Source organism: Aptenodytes patagonicus, chromosome 15 (genome assembly GCF_965638725.1).
Source record: "Aptenodytes patagonicus chromosome 15, bAptPat1.pri.cur, whole genome shotgun sequence".
NCBI classification, from domain to species: domain Eukaryota; kingdom Metazoa; phylum Chordata; class Aves; order Sphenisciformes; family Spheniscidae; genus Aptenodytes; species Aptenodytes patagonicus.
In genome coordinates this window covers 13,140,943-13,166,529 of record NC_134963.1, presented here as the reverse complement: position 1 = coordinate 13,166,529, position 25,587 = coordinate 13,140,943, and the positions used below count along the sequence as shown (strand labels likewise).

Sequence of the window (25,587 nt, the reverse complement as noted above, 5' to 3'; positions counted from 1 at the left end):
AAACGCAGATATCAAGTTATTGAAGGACTTCGCTGTACACCCCAGGCATCATAGGCTGCTTTCTGCTTTAGTCTTTTTCAAAAGGAAATCCGAGGTCTTTGACTTGAAGATATAATTCTATTCTATGACGTCCAGTCTTTTTAATTTGCTCTAACATCTTGAAAAAGCTGCTCAAGACCACATTTCTACAAGTAATCTCTCTAGAAAAGTGTCTCATCTAATTATGAAAGTCTAGGGTCAAAAGTTACTTACCTTATCAGAAAGGCTCTCAGCTTTGAGTTTTTGTTCCTTTAGTGCTTGCTGGAGGGCTAGAATCTCTGCCTTGTGTTCTTTGACAGCTAGTTCTACCACCTGGCGAGATTCAGTAATACGCTGATCTGCTCTCACTCTGTATTAAAATGGAAAATAATGTTACCTAACTCCTTTCTGGGCTTGACCTCTTCCTAGCAGGCAGTGGCATCACTAACTCTTTCAGGGGATTGCTTCAACTTCAAGATGTTACTTTATAAAGCCAGACTGTTTGCTGCAACGCTGTTATATTATATAACCCTGTTCCTGCCCCTGCTAGAACTACAGCCCGAAAATTTCCAGACCCCACAGGAACAGTTCAGAGCGAAGACTATTTTTCCATATAATAAAGTAGAAGATAATAAAGCAAGACATTTTATAAGTTACAATGATAAATACCACTCCCCATGAATCCCTCACTTGCAAAGAAACAAAAGGAACAATATCACTGGTGAATGACTATTAACTAATAAACCATTTTTAGAACTACCTCACAAGATTTTATATTTAGTTCCAACCCCCATATCCTGTTCTAAATATAATTTTTGTATTAACTTCTATAGAGCATTTTGATAAAAGTTAATAAAAGGGGGAGGAGGGGGAGAGACCTGCTCTGTTTCTCAGTATCCAGCATCCTCTGCAACTCTCTAACTCGACATTCAAACTGGGACTTCTCATCCCCTAGAACACTTCTCCATGCTTCCCACTGACGCTCTTTCTCCAGGAGTTCATCATTCAGGGCCTCCAAGTCCATTACTTGCTCTTCCAGCATTGTACATGTTGTCTTCAAGGCCTCCATAGTCTAAAAATAAATCCTCCTATCAATTCTCACATCCCACATCAAGCGTGCACTTTAAGCTTCAGCCTTACCATTTAAATTACAGTACATGCAAATTGGCAGCAAACATAAGCTGGTAAATCACAACCCATTTATTTCAAGGCTTCCATACATTCGCTTGTGATTGCCGTTAATGTCAGTTCTATCTCATTATGAAAATTTTGAGATTTCCAGGGTCACAAAATTAAAATGAATAATTCTAAATTACAATATATTCAGAGTGCAAAATTTCTAAATAAAATTGCATAAAAATACAATGGGAAATACCAAAAATTTCCATTCGCTCAACTGCTCTGGGAAGGAAGGCTTAAACGCCATTGCCCCTGGAAGCATAGTCATTCCTTACAGGTTTCCGGATTTAAGAGAATTTTTCGCCTTTCAGATAATTAACTAGCTATCGCGAAGAGATTGTGGTCCAGACTTATAAAGCCTTACTTGTTTCTGACTGGTAAGCTGCATCTCTCTCTCAGTGATCTCTCGACGGAGATGGTCAACTTCACTTCGCAACTGGACAACCTCATCATTGGCCCCTGAGGCCTCATCAAGTTGTTTGGACAGGAAGAAATTCTGATTGTTCAGTTCTGCATTGTCTTCACTGAGCTGGTTCAGCTGCTCTTCCAAGTCCGTAATCACCTAGAAAGAAAAAGAAATTAAATTACATGTCAGTGAGTACAGTGTTTTGATGAAGTGTTCTCTCTCAAACCATTTATCGCCAAGCAAGGAGACAACCTGGCTCTTAATTTTTTTTCAAATTTAAGCAAAAGCAATATTGTAATGGTAGATTTTATGCATAGGAGTGTACTTCGATTAGGAAGAGAGTTTTGTTTCTTACAGAAAATAGCTTGGGTTTTTTTGTTTTTAATTTGATTTAGAGTATAAATATGCTGCAATGGAATTTATTATTTGAGAGAGAACCTAAAGCACTGGACCGGGAGTCAGGAGTTGTTTGTATTCTCAGATCTGCTGCTGACTTACAGTGTGCCTTTGCCAAAGCACTTTACCTTTTTTCTCCTCAATTTCCCCTTAAGTGAAATAAGGCTAATACCTCTCAGAGAGGCTTTCGAAGCATGATATTTAAGAAAGCTAAACAAGAGGGACAATGGAGGCAGTTCAATCTGATGAATCTGCCTAGCACTTTTATTACTGTATGTAACATTGTAGGTAACCAGGAAAAGCAGAAAAATTTTAAGAAATATATTCTATCAAAGTAACAGCATTATGGATGGCAGCACTGGGTATATGAAGAAAGGAAAAAGTGTGGCAACACAACAGACTAACAGAAAATCAGTGAAAAGCAAAAGCTCGACAAGGACAATAGCCTTGCCTTTAATGAAGTGGAAGCGTCCATTTGTTTCTCAGAATAGCATTATACTACACGCTTTAAACCACATTCCCCTTCAATTTAAAGAAAAATATGAACAACGGTGGGCCATTTTCACAGTCCCATTTGATTTTTATGAATGAAAGGCCATGAACACGGGATGGATGAATACCTGAACCTCCTCCTAACTCAAACACAACGTCATCACAACAGAAGAGAAAGAAACCTCAGTGTGATCTTGAAATAAAAGGAGTTTCAGAAACTGGTAAACTCTGTACAATTCAACTCTTACAAATGTGTTCTAGAGGCATTTTTGCCTAGATGTCAAAGAAAAGACGGATACTTCATTAAATGGGAAAAATTAAAATCCCAGAGCACAGTTGGCCACACATTCACATTTAAATGTTCCAATTTCCTACACAAGCCAAGGACTTAAATATCTAAAGCAGCAGAGCATACAGCTCTTCCCAGCTATCTGGAAAGATGACAACCATTTCTTTTTGAAGAATCTGTAACGCATATTTTGGCAGCCTTTTACCATGCCTCTCCTAGATCTAAATTAACAGTATTTGATTTTTAAACTGTCAGCAGAAAAAGTCCAACTGACATTACTCCCTGCTGGGGGAAGGGGAGTTCCTGCTACCCATATGTTCAGGGCGAAATCAAAATGATTCATACTTTAAAACCACAACATTTCTCATGACAATCTGATCGTGTGGTTGTTTCTTGAGCACTCTTACTGCCCTGTTCAAAATATACATTTTATTCTGTATTGTATGCGTCAAGTTTTCAAAGAACGCAGAGTGTCTCATACGGATGTGTTAGTGTCTATATTGCTGTAGGGTAAGAACTTAGAAGTGTATTTATACAAACAAAAAGGAACAAAATTACGTTTGTTTTTACAGTGTTTTACCCGCCATTCTTACAAGTAACATCTGAGATTTCTACTAACTGCCAGATAAGATAATCTCTCTTTTTCTTCTACGTGTTTTTATTTTTGTTTAACTACACCACAGATCTAGGCAGTTTTAAGATATATTTTATACATCCATGGTTTCTTCCACATATATTTTATATATTAATACAAGTACTTTCTATAAAAATTATTAAACCAGTTTTGAAATACAAGGCGGCAGAGGTGGGGGCAACACAAAATGGATAAGGTGACGTGCAGAGTTCATGTGTCAAACTACTTAATTTTTTTAAACTGGCTGTATTTCAAGTTGATTTTATCCCTTAAGGGCTGGAAGTTAAGCTCCCTTTCGCCTTTATTCTATGTTCTGAGATTTTGACTTCTCTCCCTGAATATAACTAAAATTAAACCAGACCATTTCATATTTCACCGTTACATTTTATCTAGTAGGATATTTCTGGAAAACTTAAGAGAAATAACAAAGCAGCTAAGAAAGAAGGGTTCCAGAAGAAGTGACGTGATCTCCTTTCTTGAATATTTTCCTAACAGTATATTTATTGACAATTCCAAAATGGCTTGGCTTAAATTCCAAATATATTATAACCTATATAATGTAATCTATACAGATTGATAGATTTTAATTTTTTTTTTTAAGAGAGAAAATTTGTTGTTCTCAGTACAGTTTTCCTTTTTTCATGGGGAAAGGGGAAATTTGTTAACAAATCCAATTTTTAAAAGCTCTCTGCAGCTATGTATAACCCAACAGGGTTACAGAGTTTATAAATACTATAAAGCCTAAATAGTAATGGGTAATACTGACACAGGAAAATGGGACATGGTGTGATATAAAAGCCTGTCCAGGGAACCAAGAAGAAAGAAAACACAGATCAAAAAACCACATTTGATAGGAAATGTTGTCTTAGGCATACATACATACAACCTATGCCAGAATCCTGTACCTGAAAAGAGTTAATAGCTTTAGGTATTTTTCTTTTCAGTTAAGGAAATCCCCAGGCAAAAAATTCGAAATAAACCAACCAACCCTGAGCTATTCTGGAGTTCAGTTTGAAGTATATTAAAGGAAAGTCTGTAAGAAAACACTATTTTATCCTTTAGAAAACCATACTATAATTACAAAAATCTTCAAATTTAACGTTTATAAAACAGCGCCAAACACTGGAAAGCTTGGAAAAGCAATTCTAGACAATCTAGGCAGCCACTGTATCATCACTCACAGAGCGACTGAAATTTTCTCTTCAATCTATGCACATCTTCATCACAACTAATCCACAAAATAGAGAGATAATCTAACTATACCACGCTAATCTTGGCAGACTGCTCACTACATGCCACATCTAAGCGCACAACTTATCTTTATACTGATACAGAAGATTGTATCTCATTTTTAAATATTACAGAGCAACCCAAGCGTAACAGCTCTTCAGCGACAGTGACCACATTCGGCACAACTCCCTCCCCACTGCACAGTTTCAGAAAAGCAAAGGGTTTCTCTGTTGTGAGATTGTGCAGATTCACAGCTATTACACCTGGCCCTACAAACTTCTCCAGGCACGGATCACAAATTAAATATCGTAGCACCAAGCAGTTCAGGGCCACGATGATTAGCTTTGCTTATCAGACACAATGTACAAAATTTAACCCATATGCTCCACGTATCAAAACCACTGGCAAAATAATGAGGGAGAGGAGAAAAGGAAGCAGTTTTAGAATACTACTAACTGCAGCTTGCAAACTTCTCCATAACCTTATTCCTTCAGGAAGACCTCTCACTTCTCAGATGCCACCAATAAACATGCTGGAAAATGCTAGGACGCAGCAAGGTAAACTGTTTCAGGATGCTATCAGCAGCATGTTATTTGGAGTTTAATGCAATTTTTCCTACAACCTTGATTCAGAACTTCCAGACTGATGCATAGTTTTACTCTATCCATTTCCACTCCTCCCCATCCCCACTAATCTTTACCAGAAAGCTAGCTGTCAGAAGTAAATAGGAAGGAAGAAAAAGCGCGCTCTCAGCCCCAAATTATTGTGAGGAGGAAGCAAGAGCAGGCATCAGACTCGCTTCGTCTTAACCTACTCACATTTGGATCCGAGAGACAAAGCTTTCCTAGCAGAGAAACACCACGCATCGCAATGGAGGAGAATACCAAGCCTCTTAATGAACGCAGCTGCAGCTAGACACCAGTCTGTATCTCTACCTGTTTGATCAATATATAACAAGGAACTCCCCACTTCCCTCCCCTTTCCATAGCCAGACAACATCTGTGACTTGAAACATACCTTACACAGAGATCTCAGTCTCCAAAACCTCATCATGGCTTAGCTCGAGGGACATTGCTCTCATTAATAATTGCAGAGTAGTAGGACATTGCACAGACCTCATTCCTTTCCTTCCCACACCAACCCATTATTAAAACATACCGTCTCCTGTACTCCTCTGTCAGCTCACAGAAGATGAGCTGCCTCTACCAACCATGAGCCTCACCCTCAAATGACGATATCGTTGTCCATGATGAAGGTCCCGTTAGCCTCTTTCACAGCAACCCCTCATCAACACCCTAGAAGTCTCTGACTTTTTGTCAGGCTACAAAAACTACAAAGCTCCATTTTTGCCTATGACTGGCATCTGCCATCACATTTTCTGTGAAATGAGAAGCGGGGATAACCCCACCCGCCCAACAGCCAATTTTTTTTTCCTTCCTCTTTTTTTACAAATTTAACAAAGCCATATAGAAGTTTTTGCCTGGGTATTAGCCTTGTTACAGTGGGCAAGATCCCTTTACTCGGAAACATAATTTAGCATCAAAGTATATAACATCTTTAGACATAACTTTGGAAGTTCTCAAGAGCACAGATTATGCTTGTATGCCAACTCATTTTGCCAATGTGGAATCAGGATCTTAGACCAAAGTCAGCAGGACTTTATGCGTGACTGAAGTTATACATGTGCCTAACGGGCTTGCAGATTTAATGCCTCAATATCTGACCTCATAGACAAATGCAGAATCAAGCCTGTTAATGCTTAAGATAGGAACACAAGACGATGACAAAAGAACCTCAAGGAGGGAAGATAAACCTTGTTTTATTGGAGAAACCTTGAATAAATGGAAATGCAATATCCAATTAGTATTAAGAAATGCCACTCGCCTTGCTAGAGTAAAAGCAACAGCCTGTACCTGAAAAAAATTTGAAGATTCAGATGGTGGTTCCCTGGAATAGCAATAGTATTTTACTAAGCTGAGTGTAAATACTTTATAGGATTCCTTTCTTCTAAATATTTATAGACTTTACCACCCGCTTACTGAATGTTTTCTTTCTCAAACAATTCTACTATTATTTAGATAACTTAGTCGTATTTTTCACTTCAAATGTGTTGACGACCCAACAACAAGCCATAATTAAGAGGCAGTTGGAAACAACTGACAAATACGTAAATTTTCCTATTTAAGAAAATGCCTTTTATTTCTAGATCTTTTTCTGATTGCCTGGAAAATATGTTTAACACTCAAACAGATCATATTTTTGGTAGAACAATTCTTTAAATGTAGGGAACTAGTCCTTCTCCCTCAACAGATCCGCTGGATGAGCTATCGTGAGAAGATTATGATAAAATATTGCTCTTTGTGTGTGCCCACATGCATCTCTGTGTGTACAGCAGGTACTAAAATTCATAATTTTTATTGTAATTATGTATCCTATTATTTCTTGCACAACTGAAAGACAGAGAAAGCAAATGCTAACATTTTCTTTTTGACCCCCAATAGCAAAAGAGAGATGTTACAAGATGAAACAATGCAGAGCTATCAGAGCAACTGAATATAAATTCACAAACAAGGCAGAAATTATGGCCAACAGCATAGCAATGGTCTCTGTGTGCACCCCAAAACACAGCAAATTTAAAATGAACAAATAGGAGAACCCAAAAAATGTCTACTTGGTCAGAGACCTCAGCAAAAGGAAAGAACAAGAGTGCAATGAGGGTACAAGGAAAGCAGACACGCATTTGAGGTGTAAGCCTTCTCTACAATCAGAAGCTGTGACCTTTGTGAAGCTAGAGAAACCGAAGAAATATCAAAGAAAGTAGATTAAGTATTTTTATTTATCTTTTGAATACTACGAAAGTACTGATGTAATTCAGTCTTTCAATTTTTTTTTCCCCTGCCTAATCTTATTTTCATAATTCTTATGCTGTTTTAGGCTTCTCAATAAGACTAAATAAAAAATAATCCCACACCAAAGATTGCCAGACTAGTTCAAGGAGTTTGTTTCAGCTTAAAAAGGATATCTTTTGAAAACTTGCTAAAAGAATAAGTCCACTCCTTATCATGCTGCATAAGTAGCAGCAGATTACAATTATTCCCTTGAAGTGTTATCTTATTTTAAAAGGAGTATAAATTCTAATCACCTTCAGGTAGAATCACATGGTCACCAAAAAGCAAAGCCTGCATCATACTGGTCACAATCAGATGAAAGTGAGGCTGGAACATCTGGTGAAGGCACCACAATAAGCGTTCCCTGATCCCTCACTGTCAATAGAAGATTGTCCTCTATTTTCTCTCGGTGCTGCTCAGTAGACAGGATGGACAGCTAGAACTACTCATAACACAGAACAAGAAAGTTTCTATCCATGGTCAATTACATTATACATGCATTCTCCTGGGCTGGAAAGAGAACGTATGATGAGCATGTATTATTCATTTAAGAACTATTTAATTAATTTCTTATTGATGAGGATGTCTGATCCCACTTATCCCACCGAAGGGCCTTACAATGCACAACACTTTTAGGAATCTGTTTATGCAGAATCTTCGAAGCTCTCAACATTCTTGAAATGTTATGGGTCACTCTTCACTGCTGGAGATTGTTCACCACACTTACAGAGCCAACGTGTTACTAGATAATGCGTTACAACCTCTGAAAGGCAGCCTACCATGCAGTGAAAAGAAGCTACAGATTTCCCACAACTGGTTTTTGCCTGCATGGAGATCACATAAGCATTTTCACAGAAAGCTGTCGTTCTGTATGAAGGGCAAGATAGAACAAAAGAAGATAGCTATGGATGTAAGATACACAATAGCACAGATGGAGCTAGAGGATCAGCCTAAGAAAACGAAGGAGTGAACAAAAAGTAAAGTTTCTTGTGCAGGATTTCTTTTAGATATAGGTTAAACACACTTTGGTAAGCTCTACTTCCTCATTTCTTCATATCAGTATATTCTATGAACAGAATAGAAGAATCCCCTTGCTTAGTGCTAAAGAACAACTGAGGAAACCAGAGTAACTCTCATCCTGAAAGGATATTTTTGAAAGATGAAAACCTGTACATTAGATAATTTTTCGTGCTGTAGGACTAAGTAAGTTTGAGGAAGTCACTGGAAGGAGGGAAACAATCAGGATAAAAAAACCCAGCAATTAAGCCCTGCTTACAGGGTGGGGTAAAGGAGAAACAGCCTAGAAAGATCAGCAATCAATGCTGATGCAGAGGACTGTGGTCCTTATTCAACATTTTTGTAATTCATGTCATTGGAAGACAGATGCTCTCCACCAACCATCATAAACAAGTTTGAAGATAGTGTTAATCTGCAAGAATCCCTATTGATAGACAAGCCCCCGGACATCTGTCCTGGATTGATGAAATGAATCTAAAAACAGGTCAAAAGACCTCAAGCAATAGAAGGAGCAAATTAAGATCCTAGAGTCCTCTCTGCTCTTTGAGCAGACGGCTACATGTCAATGTATTATTTGGAACCATAACATCTCCTGCCTCTTCAAACAGTGTTGAAGTCCTCCTTAAAACCCACAATAGCATGAAGGCTCTTCCACTCTGGCCTAGATCTACAATGCAGCTCAGGATTTGGACAGGTAGATCTTTTCTTCTTGTGAGCAGAAAAGATCTTCACCTACAATCATTTTTTGCAGCTGCTACACCATTCTTATTAGCTGCACTGCAATGAGATATTTAATTTACTTTCTTCTCCAAAAAGAAGAGTAGTGTTAATTTCATGATCAGACTAAAACCTCAAAATTGAGGTTTACCTGAAACCTAAAGGAAATCAAATCCAATCCATCTAGCTCCTACTAACACCTTGAAGCCAAAAGTCCACATTAGGAACTAGTGTCATCAAGGATTAAATAAGTAAATTGTTTGTTTCCTCATCCTTAATTTCAAAATAATTCAATGATCTGTATTTAATACTCACTGTGCAGCTATTACGAAGGGCTTCAAATTTACGCTGGATTTCATCTCTATGTGCCTAAAGGAGGTAAGAAGTTAATCATCAATTTTTCATACATTAGAATTCGAATCCAACAGCTGTTGCTAAACAAACTGCAGAACAATCTACCAGCAAGCAAAGTTTGGAAGGCAGACGCTGCAGGCTATGAAAGCACTCTGTAGTGGCAAAGAACTGATTAGCAAAAGTCACATCCTACTTAATCAAAACACACTTATGCTCCCAATTCTGAACTACTTTAGAAAAATGTACAAACTCGAGAACTGAATTATGTAAAAGGTTCCATCTGAAATGGTCACCAGAAGACATGTCAATTCCACGTTACGTTTGTACATTCTTGACATTTAAATTTGAGTTGGTTTTACTTTCATATCCAGATTGGTATTTCATATAAAATAAATACTGCATACAATTTAACGCTTGCAAAGAAAAACTGTAACGAAGTATTATGCAAGCTATCCCAAACAGCTCTGCCAATCTACCTGAATCCTACCATAAGGTACCATTTAATTCCGAGCCTCTCTAAAAAGCAGTGATGAAACATAATAATCAATTCTTTGGAAGACAGCATCCAAAGTATGGAAGAGTGCAAATACTTATTTTAAAGAATGCAGTATTGCATGCACCATTTTACCTCCTAATTTACAAGCAAAGCATGGCAAAGCAAAAGTTCTTGTTTCAGCCTCATGGCCTCTCCCAAAATTCATAAAACTGATTTAACAAGTGTCTAATGTCACACGCTATCTGAAAACTTAACAAATGAAAGGTCAGTGCACTAGCACATCCAGCCACCTTTCTTCATTCTGAAGATTTTCCTTAGAGCCAAGAGACTAAACAGGAAAAAGCAGAAGTCAAATATGAGAGCTAAAAAGCTATCTTACCACAACAAGCAATGTGAAAAATAAAAAAAGCATATTAAAAAATCCATAACAGAAATACTCCCGAGCCCACTGAACTGGACTATCTTACAACAGCTGGTCCAAAAGCACTACCATTTTGCCAAATTAACTGAAGCAATAACTGAGTGAACACAGGTCATGAATATTTATCTGTTTCACTGGCGGTGTAGAGCAAAGATATCGAGCACATTGCCATCCCATTGGCAGTGATATTAGTTGTTATGCAAAGCTTTCAGCTGGGAGGGGACCGCCTCAGTTTTGAGCAAAAAAGAAACTGATGCCATGTTCTATGCAGTTATTCTTAAGCCGTGGTGTTGTTGCCGTACTTTCCCAGCATGTACCCGCTTTAGAACAACTCTGAGTGAAGAGTTCTTCCATTCATCTACCCAAACATCGACCTAATACAAGCACCTATCTCAGCTGAGCCCACCATCCCTTCCGAAAAATAGCAATGGCAGAAATATTCGGAACAGTTCTTCAATCAAATGCCACTGGAGCAAGAGAATGCACATTTTCAACATTTCAAAATAACTGGATTTGAAGGTCATTTAAGACTGCTGCTCAATGGGGGTTAGCTGGTAGCAGGTCATATACTTCTCCACTCTCTCTCCCCACAGCCCTGGGAATCTTTTATGAAGGAAGTATTTCTTAGAATCAAGCAGTTTGAAAGCATCTTTTTGTATTCAAGAGACAGCAATCAGCAGCATATAATTTAGAATTTCATTTACTGGGAGTGGGGGAAAAAAGAAAATGAGGGGGGGGTGGGAATTGAACTTTTTTTTCCTTTATATCATTCACACACCTCACCAGAGACTGCAAGACACACGTGACAATTTTCAGTGAAATAACCATTGGAATAAAATTACATGCTAACAACACTATTTTCCTAGGAATTTGTTGTTTGTTTTTTTTTCCCCCTGAATAAGTATCCTCAAAGCAGGGTAACTGATAGGAAAAAAAAAAGAAATATCAAAACATTTATGATCATCAAGTACTTTCAAACTCATGAGATATTATTTAAATAAGTAAATCACAGAGTAAAACTCCTAACAATAATTTCGTATGCAACTTTCACCTCATCACAGAAGTAATAATGCTCTTACAAACAATCAATCCGTTTTGGCAGCAATGAACCACTACTAGGAAGCATTCATATAGTTAAAGATAATAAGACAGACAAAATTTGACATTTCAGCCATCCCTGCCTCTATCAGCACAAGGCACAATTCATGTCCTGTTGTGAAAATTAAAAATTAAATAGTATAAATCCATTTTAACCTCTTTATGAAACATGCACCTACATAATTCTAATCTGTATATACAGCTCATAGTACAAATTTTAGGGCTCACCGTGAGAGCTTGAATCTCTTCCTCTGCCTCAGCTGTAGTCTCCTCTAGTTCAGTTTTGGCTTCGCGGAGCTGATTCTCCAGAGCTGTCCGTGCAGCCTGCAGCCCAGTAATTTGAGATTCCCGCTCCTGGAGTGTCAGCTGCAATTCTGTCAACTGCCTTTTGAGTTCCAGCTTTTGTTCTTCATGCTCTAGACTAACCTGAAGAAAGAAAAGTAGCATCCGGATATAAGTTACTACCAAAGAAAATACAGCCAATGTAATCTCATTTCAGACCTCACTTTAAGATGCCATTGCCATGTCTATCCCAAAAATCACATCTTGACAGATTGCTTAAGTCACTGAGAAGTCAAGGACGCAGCTTTGACTACTACCTAAAAACTACTGGTTTGCTTTGCAAAAGGTTAAAAGCAACCTGGCATTTTGAAACAACAACAAGGGCACATGAATTGTTCCAGCTGTGACTCCAATATCACATATCAAACGTTGATATAAAAAGCATAAAAGCTGAAGTAGTTTGGGGTGAACTTTCTTCACTGAAATTGGGAATCTTTAAGTATCTTTCTATGAGAACCTTCAGGCATAAACATCAATACTAATTCTTTACATGTATGTAAACATTACATAGATTTTGCAATTGACTTTCACATTTCATTTTCCCTTCAGATTCTTTTTAAAGAAACCAACCAGATCATCTGGCTCTGGGTTTATTTGAATGGCTTCTGTTGAAGGTTTTCTTGAGGCATACTCAGGGATAAACATGTCATTTCCAGAAATGGATAAGAAATGAACAAGCAGCAGAACAGATCTCAGTGCTCAAAATCAATTCCAAACCTTAGCACCTTCTTCAGGCTGTCTGCTATCCCAAGTGAATCTGTCTGTTGTGGTGTAGATGCGCGACAAGCCTGCCAGAAATCTTACACTGGTCCCAACCAACTTCCGGTCAAACAAGGACATGTGTTGGTCGTCCAACCCTCTTAGCTAAAGGCAAGATTTCAGTCTTAGCTGAAAATTAGTGGAGTGAGACTGGAGAAGGTAAAAGAAGATTTGAAGTGGATCCAAACTAGTTGATACAAAACTAAAAATGAAGCACAGCTCACAAATCTTTAAAAACGCATATTTTCATATTACTGTTAGGTTTCCTTTCCAGAAAACTTCTGAAAAATGTGCGTGAAGCAACAGGTCTCCCGTTTTCTTACAGCAGTTCTGTTGTGTCCTTTGCTTTCTATTCTGTAGACTCTAAGGCTATGGTTAAGCTGGTCATTGTACATAGCTAAGGTTTTATTCTCTACCCCATAACCACTCTAGCTGGACAACATTATAAGAATATTGTACAAAAAAAACCCCATAAATATGATTCTGAGAAAGCAAGATGATATAAAAGCTCAGACTCAGTTAGGTCTAAGAATGACAAATCCTTAATACTTACTTTTATCTCCTTCTAATGAGCAATTTTTAATTTTTTTTTTTTTTTACTCCTTGGGGAAAAAAAAAAGTACTGCTAGACCAAACTAAATCAATACACCTTAAAAAACTATTTTTTAATGACACACAGAACTAAAACAACTTAATTCTAGTTCTCACTATAATACTCAAAATGGGGTACATTCAAGTAAGTTTGTTTGGAGGGATTAAACCCAAGTTTTCACCTCTCGCAGCCTAGTCTCTAACTCCAGCAGGCGGTTCTTGTCAGTGTGATCTTGGTGACTCATCTTTTCCAATTGTTCTTCTAATTTTCGATTCTGGGCCTCTAACTTTCCAGCTTGTGTTTCCAAGTAGAACTTCTGTTGCCTGAGCTCTGAAATCATCTCCTCTTGGGCTTTCCTGATAGAAGAAAAGCACAAGTGACAAACCCAAAATGTCTTTAACATATGTGCTTTCACGGGGGTGAAGAAGGAATAATATACTACAAGTTTCCTGTTAAGTAGAATAGTTAAGTTCATAGCTTAAATTCTACATCCCAACTAAAAAGTCAACTCTTTATTCCTGTCTGCAAAAGATCCATGTACTAGTGCATTCATCAACATACGCCCAGAGCACTAAAATTCCATGTTTTCAAGTTGCACAGAAAAATTAACCTTGTATGCGGTAATCTACAACAATATTTAAGCTACAGTTCATTCCTCTCATTTCACCAATTCCTTGTTACATGTTTTTCTATACAGGAAAAATAAATGCTAAGAATAGTTGCTTTCACAAAATGTATTTCCATGAGATAAGAGAAACCCTATGGTTTAGAGTTTGGAGGCAGAGGGGGGTAGTGTTGTGGGTTGTTTTGTTGGGTTTTTTTTAAGTTGTAATGGACCTAGAACTTGACCTACACTGAAGCGAAGCTTTGTTGTCTCTGATCAAAGTCTTAATCTACAAAGTGAACAAAAATAATTACTTGTGCTCATAGAATTTTGAGAGCTGGCAACGATTAATTATTACCATAAGAATTTGAAATGGATAACCTGATAAAAAAAAAAAAGAAGGAAGGAAAAAAGGTCTTCTACATTATTTACAATTCCTGGAATCATTTTATCATGCACTGGAAAGTTCTGCCTCACAGTATGCTTTCTACTTAGAAGCCTCACAAAGCTCTACATATATTAATGAATTAATATTTTTAGAAGTTCACTGTGAGATAAGCTGATATTAATCCTATCCCAGAGAAATTATGTGGGTTGCCCAAGATTAAATAGGAAGACTTAACAAAACTAAAAATAGAACTTAAGTCTTCTGACTCACGTTTCTGTGCATTGCACACAAAACCACCCTTTCACCCTTTCTCTTTTTTTAATTTACCTCTACAGATTATTGCCAGCCAGAACTGTCAAATGGTGCTATTTCACTTCCTAGAGTTTACTGGGCTATCTTCTCAGGAACCTGATAATCATTAGTTTCCTCAGATACTGATGGAACAAAAGCTAGCAGAGTTCCCCTCTCCTCTGAAGGGTTTAATCACTAGTTCTCCTCTTCACACATGCTCAGATTAGCTGTGGCTTTTGTGGATTCAAAATACAGTCCAACAACAGATTTATACATTTTCTCCACCACAATTCCCAAAATAAGCACAAATTCATTAGCTATCTGCATGCATAATAAAGCAATTTTCTCCTAAAATGTTTTTAATTCTGTACTATCTTCTACCAATCCTGCAAAATTGCGTTACTTGACAATATGTCTCTCAATAATCTATTCTAAGTAGTATGTTAAAACATTATTATATTTTTCCTTGTTTTCTCTGGATCTCCAGTCAAGTGTACTGCTCTCAGAGGATGCATCTAGCTCAGCTAAGTTCTTACACTCAGTTCAGCACCAATGACTGTGACACTAGACCTTGCATATGCTTCCCAGGCACACATTGAGACAATACTTCTGTTTTATTTCAGACTGAAGGCAAGTTATGGCTTTTGCTGCCTCAACAAACTTCCTGGGTGATTAACTGGAGGTCATCTGGAGCATAAAGCAACACAATTATATTTCACAGCTATTTCTGTGAAAATTTTTGGCTGCTCAGGCTAAAATAACTTGCCAGATACTTGAAATACAACAAAAATTGGAGCCATTACATATCTGGAGGCATAATCACCACTGGAAAGGAAAAAAAACCAAAGCAACTCTGCCAAAATTCATCCTTGCTTGATTCTATTCAGTATTATAGGTGAATCTATCCAAGCGCTTCCCACAGAGACACTACCTGACATTGCATCCAGCAGTTGACGGACACGGAAAACCTTTCTGCAGACAGCCAATGCTGATCAATCTCTTAACTCAGTAAGAGCATACACTACTTTAGCCCTACCTTGCAGGACGTATCAAACAATCCATGCTTTTTCCTATACTTGAAGTAGAATGCCTTTAAATCATTTATGAAGGAAAACCATCATTATAAGGACAAGGAATCTCAGCTAAAATCCAAAGCAAAATAAAGTTCAGGCAGACAAAAAGATCTGACACAGATTTCCTCTGTGTTTAATAAGTAAGAATTCACCACAAGAACAATTGCTGATTACACAGTGATTCAAGATGACATTAGATCTTGACCAGTAGTATACCCCAAAAACACTGAACTGACTATTACACCGGTCATTGATGAGAACTAAAGAGAGGCTGAAGCTGAGAAGGCAAGAGAGATACATGCAAGTGCTATCTGGGTTAGGAAGAAAACAAAATGAATTGAAGCAGCATTCTGAAGCTGGATTATCTCCTACTTCACATTACTTCTGCCCGTTTTAGTAACAAAATATCTCACTCTCGCAATCAGCAATTCAAAAACACGCAGAAAACTCTTTGCTTAAAAATCTAGTTTTCTTACTTGTCTTCTCACCCATCAGGGCAGGATGGAATGTTTGTGAAAGAAAGGTGTTTAATGTTTTCAATTTCAACATCGTAACTGTCACAGGAACCAAGGAAAATATAAATCTATTAGCAATATGTAAGTTCAAAAAGGAATATGCGCTTCTCCAGAGGTATTTTAGACATTAAAATTATTAGTATTCATTTAACATGTTTGGTAAACCTGCACAAAGCACCAGCCTTAGGGAAGGCTCCAAAGTAAACACTGTAATACAAACCAATTTTCCTAGTCATGTTTGAGGAAACACAAAACACACAGTGAACCACAACTGTCTGAAGAACAAGCATATTTTTGCATCACTGAAAAACAAGCAGGGAGCACAGCAGGCCTGCAAAAAAGAACCACTTTTACATTAAGAGAACAGATCTTACTGAGAACTGCTCAGTAGTGACCAGTATGATAGCAGTTGCTATACTTACATGTTCCTCTGGGTAAAAAGGCTGCTATTTGCTGCCAGTTTATTGGCCTCAGACAATTCCACTATTCTCTGCTCCAGTGACCTAATCTTCGAATCCATTGCATTGATCATCTGAAACAGAGCAGTGTGCCTTTGAGACTGCACAACAGAAGTGATTATAAAAACAACGTTTAAAAAAAAGTCTGAACTTTTTCCAGAAACAAAAAGAAGTAAAGGAAAACCGATCAAGTGGCCAAAAGAGCATCACAGATGCAATTACTGGAGCTATTTAGAACTGCTTTCTACTGCTTTAACATTAGGGGAAAGCAACCATTATATTATCAATGCACAAAATGATGGATACACAGCAAGCTACATGGCTACTTTTAAGGAAATATTCTTGAAGATACCTTGAATTAAAAAAACGTATCTTTTAAAATTAGTATTAATCAGTGGATTTCCTTCAAAACAGCTCAGCAGCACTAAAAAACCTCAAACAAGATTATCTTGATTGAAATCAGAGTCTCAGAAAGCTACTCTTAAAATGTTTTGATTTCCAATTCAACTATACATACCGCCTTCTGTTCAGCCAGGACTTTACATTTCTCACGTGCTTCTTCTTCATGTCTTCTGAGCATATTCTCAAGTGCTTCCTTATCTGCAAGATCTTTCTTCATCTGATTTTCCAACACCTAAATGAAGACATTTCTTTTGTCTAAATTATATCTGTTTCACTGGGCAAAGGGCAAGCAGAAAGAACATCATCAAGAAAGACAGAATTTTTTTTTAAGCAATTGATCATCTCTCAAGCAAAATTAAACCCAAGGAGCAATTGCATGAAATCCACGGAAGAGCAAACTCCAAAAAAGAGAACTCCCTCAGTTATCTCTGAAGACTGAATTTAATGATGGAATTTTATGAAGACATGGAGATACTGTAGGTTTTTTTAATTATTAATTTAAGTCATATAAACTGTGTTCAATACATATTCCTGACTAACGCAACAGAAAATAGAACAAATCTATACCCCAATATGTACAGTAGAGGAAGTAAGGAAGCACACATCCTTTGGCTGCCCTACCAATATGGCTCAGAAGTATTTGTATGTTCCGTAAGTATGCATGAGAAGGCACCTGAGACCCCATGAATTCTTCAAGTCAGAGACACCAAATGAAACAGCTAAGTAAAAGGCTTCTTTTTGCAGCACGAATACCTGGCATTAGGAACAGGACTAAAGCAACTAATTGTTACATTTTTTTAAAAAATGCGTGTTATGTATGTATGTCCAGAGCTTTAAATCAGTTGTTAAACTGATTTCCTTCACAGACAAGTTTTCAAAGGCACAAAGTCTGGACACCACAGGATATTTTTTACTGTTCCAGTTACAAACATCCCATGTCCTCTTTCATCCCTTTGAACCTTTTTCACCTGGCTTCCTGATTCCTCCTACTAAACCCTGTATCATGTGTCTCAGTAATACACTGGCTCTCTTTTTCTTTTAATTCTTCTTCCAAACCCTATCCTCTTTTCCAGTTTTTATGTCACCACTTCTCCTTTCCCAACATCTACCTCTGATCTTCCTACTTTCTATCACTCTCCTCTCATTTCTGATTACCACATGCTCTGGTCTGCCAGGAAACCTTCTTACTTCTCTTTTTTTCCTTCACATTTCTCCCGTAGAAATTCCTTCTCCCCTCTTAAATACTACATCCTCTCACATTTAAGCTGAAATGTAGAATGAAAGTCCTAGGTAAACGTACTAAAAGATTGCCAAAAACAGATTATGCTTAGTAGAAACAAAGATTCTTACAAAATGCATTTACTGGCTGACGTACAGCAGGTTCTTTAGAAAAATCCTTAGCCAGTGCACATACTCCTATTTCCCAATTTGTTTTCCTAATTTTAGATGGTGTCTATGATTCTATTTCTAACTGTTTGTTGAAGTCTCATGCTACCCTGGAAAAGACAAAAACAAAGTGGGTGGTTTCTGTGGCTTCTTGGCAGATGTTACAGCTCCAAGAAGATGGAATTTCAAAAACGTTCGAGTATTTGCTGAATTTAAAACTTGCAGGTAGGCTGTGTGAATACTCTTAGAAAATCATCAGTAGGAACTGAAAGCTTTTTCAGGATGTGAGATCCAATAGCATTAAGTAAGTATTATTTAGTCGGCAACAGTCAAATTACAATCAACAACTGCCTTCCTATAGTTCTGACTTCAAATGCACCTGTTTTAATGCAGTGCTACGGACAGATAAGGTACAACAGCATGGACTAGAAGAAAAACTTATTCAGATTCCACTAAGCCCTCTGAACATTTCAGTGGTGGTAAGCAAGAAGGCAACTCATAAGACAAAGCAATCAGAGCCTAAAGGCAACTGTTTTTCCCTGAACTCATTCTACCCACAAAAGCTTGTAGGAAGACGGTAAGATTTTTTTACTTTCAGTTTTTCCTCATAGAATTGTTCCTTCTGTTTCAGCTGCAACTCCAGATGTTGTGCTGCAATCTGAGCCTCACGATGCTTTTCTTCCAGCTCCTAAAAGCAGCAGAGATTCATATTCAGACACAAAGAAATAGTAGGTGCTGTATGTGTTACACAGGTATCAAACATTCATTCATTCTCTTTAAGGCTTCACACTATAAAAATCCCAAGACCAGGGCTGTCGTCGTAAAAAAAACATTATGAGAGCTGCACATTATCACTTTTAAGCTTTGCATATTGCTGCTGACCCATCTACTGTAGAGCAGATATACTGCTAAAGACAAAGATTTCTACTTCCATGGTAAGAATCTCCATTTCCCAGTAAAATATTCCCAAAGATGGGCCAGGGATGTTTTGTGAAAACAAGCAGTTATAAACACTTTATAGCTGCAGTGGCATCACAGGAAGTTCACATCTATTTTTAACAAGGTCTCTCACTTGTTTTCTCACAGAAGACCTCCATAATGGGGCACTGCTGTCTATGCTATTAATTCTACATTCATAGAATAGGAATAGTATTTACTTTGCTCTATTCCTCAGATGAATGTTGCCAGAATAACTATTTATAAATTGCTCGGAAAATGAAAAGTGCAGGATGCAATATAGATGGTAGAACATACCAGAATATTTTAACCTCTTTACTTCACATCAGATAGTTTGAGCCATGCACAGTAAGGATCTAAATAATTCTGTATCTCAGAAGTTACCTATTTCTGCTGTCTGACTATATTATTCAGGATATATCTATAACCACCTTTCAACAGGACACCTCGCAAGAGTTGAGCTTAGAACTTTATGCTCATTCATTGCCATATTTGCCATTCCAACAATTTCCTTAGAACAAGAGGCAGATCCAGGTCTGTCATTCACTACCACTGGGTTGACTCTTGCACAGACAAGTTCAGGTTTGGGGATGCATCCAGGCCTCCTGTCTGCCTTCATTACTGCATAGCACAGGAAAATTTCCTGGCATTTCTACTTTAGCTCTTTTCATATTCTCTTTTCTGATCTTCCTCATCTTGAAAACATAGACTTTTTTGCTCTTGTAATTGCAATAGACCTCTTTTTCCAGAAGTGAGAATCAAAGAGGAGGTTCACCAAAAGTAGGTCATCTCCAGTGCCTAGTACCCGACACCTCTGCAAGGAATGGAGATTGCTGCTTTTTGCAATTGAAATATGTCTCCCAGCAACAAGAGGGACAACTCACCTCCCCCAGAAGCCCACACGTTTCAGGTCCTGGCAGAGAATCAGACAACCAGATCAGCAGCAGCTTCAAAGCTACCAGCATCAGACTGCTCATATTGTAGCAGAAGCTTCACCAGTTTCTGCAGTGGCACTTAACAGCCAGTGTGGGCTTAAAAAGGTAATCTCTTCCATTCCAGTTCTCACTTACTATTCTCTGTGTAGCACTAACTTTGTTATTAGCATCATAGCAATGATCTATGCTTTCAAGCAGTAATAAGCATCTTCTCTAACTTGTTTCTTACTTGTTATTCAGTTCTCTACAGGCAGATCAGCAGGTACTTCTCAGGTACTGCTAGATGAGTGTACATGAAACCAATGCCTTTATTCAACAATTTCCACCTTATTCTATGCAATTCTGTATCTTCGGCTCCCTTCCTACCTTTCTATACCAGGAAAGGTCAAAAGCGTTTGAAGAGATCAACTTGAGGGAATGAACAGGGTAGAAGTGGAGAAAAAAGGAAACTATTACCCTGTGCTCCCAGATCAGAGCTGCAAGGGACTAGGAAAGACTCTGTAGAACTATTTCTTCAATGCCTGTTTGACTTTTTTGTAAAATACTTCTGTGTGTCTCCAACATTCTGTCAGAACTCCATGGAAACTATCTATAAGAGCAGCTAAACATATCCCATGGTGTAAAACAATTAGTGGATATTTCTGCATTCCCTTCCAGTTTTTCCGCCACAGAGAACGTAATCAAAACCAAGGAACAATCCCCAAATATACACAAGAGGCTTATGAAACAATTCGAAGTTTTACACTATTTCTAAACATAAAGTTGGCTCCGTGCCCAGCAAAACCATAGTCTCCCACTTACCATGCACTCATGTTATCAAAACAATTTGAAACAAACAGCACTACTGAAGAACTGATTCTACCTTTTCTTGAGCACACTCAGGCATTCTTATGCTAAAGTCTACATACGCAGCTATTACCCAGAACAAGTATGGGTCATCTGTCGACTCCAAATACAGTTATTTATACATTTCCATTTAGCCTTCCTCAGGTGTATCTATGCTCAGGATTGCTATCAATAAAATGTAATCTTTTTTTCTTTGTCATATTTGCAACACAGAAAGAGAACTCATGAGAAACACAAAATTAATTTAATTATTCCACTATAAAATTATGCTTCCTGTCCCAGGGAAGTAGAAGTATTAGAAACACGCTCTGCTTGGTTCACTGTAGACTGACATACCAACTCCCTATAAAGATTTAATGGGTTTAACAAGGAGAGAAACAAGAAATTGCCAACGGAGAAGGTATGTGGGTGAAAATGGATTCCTGACAAATATTATCTTTGGAGACGAACAGTTTAGATGACTAATTTCTCTCTGCTTCAAAATGGAAGCATTTCAAGTAGATCTGACCTCTAAATTCCTTTGCAACTTAGTTTAAAAGCTAGACATCAACGTTTTCATCGTTGCAGTATCCTGTCCTGAGAATGTTTTACTTCTGAAACAATCATCAGGTAATTAATTTAAATATTACTAAGTTGACTTAAAAGTGCTCCCACTGAGACAACTAGAATTTTAAAGTAGTATTAAGACTAAAGTTACAGGAGTGAGTTTGTAACTAAAGGTGCAAATAGAATTTGAACGCTTAAACTTTCTCCAGTATGACTGGTACAAGAAACAAATCTCTTTATTCAACAATTTCCACCTTATTCAATGCAATTCTATGTCTTCCGTTCCTTTCCTACCCCTTTCTTACAAACTCTTACCCTTTATCTTTCATTTTCACCTCTGCTCACCAGAATTTTTTCTGCCATCTGTTGAATCTGTTGAGATTTAGTTTGAATATCTTCCTTTAGACGGTTTTCTCTTCGTTCCACAGTCTCTAATCTCTTCACTTGATTCTCCAGAGAATGGCGTCGTTCCTGCAGAGCAATTATTAACTGCCATTTAGGCTAACCAACTCTGCATTATCACAAAGCAATGAGTAGTTTCTAGAAAAAGTCAGCTGAAGCAGTCAATATATGGTTATCTTTTATATTTGAAATCCTCATCACGCCTCAAATCCCTTATGCTAACCACACGTCCTTATAGACTCCTCACTGAAAATAAAAAGCCACTCTGTTTTCTTTGAAGAAATATATGCTTTTTAACTAAAAAAAATGGACTAATGTCTAACATCACTTTCCCATGAATAGTTACTACAGGAATACAGGCTGTTCACAGTCATCCAGATGAGACAGAGACTGAGACACATCCCAATAACTGATTTACTCTAGATAGACATTCTCCACTCACCTCCGCTTCAAGCAATTTCTTCTTCATGCTTTCATTAGAATCTTCCCGATTCTGCAGTTTCTCTAACTCCTTCTCAGCTCTCTCCTTTGCTTGACGGATATTCTGAAGAAGTTCAGTTGCCTCTGAGCTAGCTTTCACAGCCTAAAGGTCCAAAGGGAGAAAAAAAGTTAATACAAGAAAAACACACAAAAACTTGGTATGTGAAAAGTTCATAACCTCAAGATGGTCAACATTCTGAATAAAATTGCTACAGAACTTTGGCCTAGCAGTCTAAAATTAAGACCACCTACAAACATGTGCAGGAACCCAAATTCTAATTTCTGTTACATAATTCTTTTCTGTTTTATAAAAAAATGAAAATCCAGGAGATCTACATGTTTGTCTTGCTGTACTGCAAGTTTCTAATTGTCTTTATATGCTGAAAGTAAAGTCTACCCCAAAATTCAGCTCAAGTTCTTGGAAAGAATTCACAAAATACTCTTACTAAAACGCTAGGAGAATAACCTGTTGGCCTACAGATAATTCCTTTCATTAATGAAAGAAGGGGAGGGGGGATTAAAACATGACTGTTTTGAAATATTAGAAGTACTATTTCTACATCGTTTTGGCCTCCTATTCATATTCTAGATCACTGACCTTTGAAAAAGCCCTCTCTCAGCAGATGCCAAGTTTGAAAAGCGCTCTCAGTGGATTATTATGACAACCCCTTTCTTTTCTGCTGAAAGATCCCAATAAGAGAAGTTCCCCTACTGTTCTTACAGTGCCCTCTTAAGTGACAGACTGACCGCAACTGCAAACATTAGATATTATGTACTTCCTTCAGCTTACATTGCTAAGGTATTTTAAGTCTCCTGTGAATCCTTATCATTCAACATTTTTACTGTGAATAACTGAACTGGAAAGTGATTTTGCAATTAAAACAGAGTATACTGGGAGACTAAGCCAAGTCCAACATGTATTTTACTAGTGAGCTAAAAACATCTGAACCCTGTCTTCAGAAGCAAGAGACCAGTGCATTGCGTACAGTATACCCAAACTGGCCTTTTAAATTAGAATTTCTCTACGCTACTCCAGTTCTGACTCAGCTTCATTTGTAAAAATAAACACTGTTGACATGTCTCAAGAGCTGAAAGCATATTGAGAACACCAATGATTTCAGATACCAGTTCCCACCCCCTTTTCCTTATCGTCCCCTATGCTATGACTAATTCTATTTTTGAGGATAAAAAAAAGTGCATCCCTCCTCTGCATTAAGGTTTCACTGGAAAATCCTGTGGAATATTCACTTTCACCTCCCAGACATTACCTTTGTCAGCTTTTCTTGCAGCTCCTGGATTTTGGCCTGCTGCTCTGTATTGATCTACAGTTAAATAAAAAGATGGGGGGAAAGAGTGTCGTAAAACCAACAAGGAAAAAAAAAATGCTCTCTACTTATGATACCATATTTATTTTAATTCACTTCCCAAAAATCTTTGTTTCTCCCTGTACATTCCAACACACTAAAATGCTCCTTGGCAAATCTACTCCCATTTTACTAACTTCTGGTTGATTTCATATTTTGGTCACCGAGTAGATTGTTCAGTGTGAGAATACTCAGAATTCCTTTTATTTTTCATTTGCTATTCTTTATTCATAAAGAAAACCCTTATGTATCACTAACCTAACTCCAAACTTGGATTACGCATAATAGCCTGTCTTTGCCTAGCTTCTGAACACAATCCATTAAGAACAGGATATCCAGACACAGCTTTATATCAAACCAGAAAGAACAGTGAATCACACCAAGAAAAAGATTAAAAAAAAAAAAAAAAATAGGGAGGGATGTGAGGCTGTGCATGCCATTGACTAGCCAAAGACACTCTTGGTTTCTGTGCATAATATGAAAGACCCAGGAAGCAAACTCCAGGACACTGAAGTAGCATACCTTCTCCAATTTGGAATACAACTCTCCTGCTTCATTTTTTCCTTGATCTTTAACCTGTAACTTAAATATAAAATATAATAAAGTCTCAGGAAAAGTTGTAGTACACTGGTCTTCTATCCAGTCATCACCTCATGCAATTTAAACACGAGCAGTTACACAAAGTATAAATTACATTATTCTGAGCGTACAATTGAAAGACATTTTGTATTAGTTGTACAAACCATGCTAATCTTTAGAGGACACACACACAACTTTTGTGTGTGTGTAAAACAGCACTAGAAATTCAAGCAAGCATCAGTCCCCTCTCCCACGAAGCCTAAATTACCTTTTGCAATTTGTTGTGACATTCAGTAGCTTTACGTTTGAATTCTTCAGCTGCCAGTCGGGACTCTCTCAACTCCGATTCATAAAGATCACTACGCCTGCGAGCTGAAATAAGATCCTCTTCTAACTGATTCATCATCAACCTCATTTCTTCTACTTGAGCTTGATATTCCTGTAGTTGTGGTGGAAGGGAAGGAAAAGGTATTACATTTTAGAGGCAACAGGGGAAATACTTGGAGCAGCAGATCCTGGAATACTGATTGCAGGCAAGAGGCGCATTTAAGAATATGTGGAAGAAAAGTAAAGTACAAAATAAAACAATAAGACCTAAATGAAATAACATATCCATGATGTTCTGGTTTGAGTCTTGCCATTTTCAAGTCAATACCTCATAAAAGTCAAAACATTGACTTTTTGAGAGTGGCTTCACTGCAGAAACACATACATACATCTACATACAAATGATAAAAATTACTTACATTTCTAATTTCTGAAACAGAAATGTGCCTTTGAGTTGATGTCTCTACTAAGTGCCCAGATGCTCCCTCAAGATATATTTTCTCAGGCTGATAACATGACAGTTACCACAGATCTGCACAGCTTGGGTAAAAGGAAAGAAGGAGAAGCAGAGGGGTAGCATACTGTGGCTTCTAGCCGTCAGTTATTTTCTCTTGACAGAGTTAAAAAGGATCATATTGCTCTTATGGGACACAACCTAAATTCAAATATTAACTTAGAAAAACTGTCTAAAAATCACATTGCCCAT

General features: G+C 37.6%; 1 protein-coding gene across 1 annotated transcript in view; it reads right to left on the bottom strand.

The window, feature by feature from the left end:
- The window catches only part of CIT (citron rho-interacting serine/threonine kinase), a 74,309-nt gene that overhangs the window by 19,926 nt on the left and 28,796 nt on the right, over window positions 1-25,587 (bottom strand). Inside the window, exons 13-26 of the mRNA XM_076353365.1 lie at window positions 24,823-24,993; window positions 24,498-24,551; window positions 23,880-23,933; window positions 22,574-22,714; window positions 22,075-22,200; window positions 19,038-19,133; window positions 17,175-17,291; window positions 16,622-16,731; window positions 13,510-13,684; window positions 11,864-12,061; window positions 9,582-9,635; window positions 1,562-1,759; window positions 897-1,090; window positions 253-388 (exon numbers count right to left, since the gene is read on the bottom strand). Coding sequence (XP_076209480.1) covers window positions 253-388; window positions 897-1,090; window positions 1,562-1,759; window positions 9,582-9,635; window positions 11,864-12,061; window positions 13,510-13,684; window positions 16,622-16,731; window positions 17,175-17,291; window positions 19,038-19,133; window positions 22,075-22,200; window positions 22,574-22,714; window positions 23,880-23,933; window positions 24,498-24,551; window positions 24,823-24,993 — 1,824 coding nt within the window. The remainder of the gene's footprint in view (window positions 1-252; window positions 389-896; window positions 1,091-1,561; window positions 1,760-9,581; window positions 9,636-11,863; window positions 12,062-13,509; window positions 13,685-16,621; window positions 16,732-17,174; window positions 17,292-19,037; window positions 19,134-22,074; window positions 22,201-22,573; window positions 22,715-23,879; window positions 23,934-24,497; window positions 24,552-24,822; window positions 24,994-25,587) is intronic.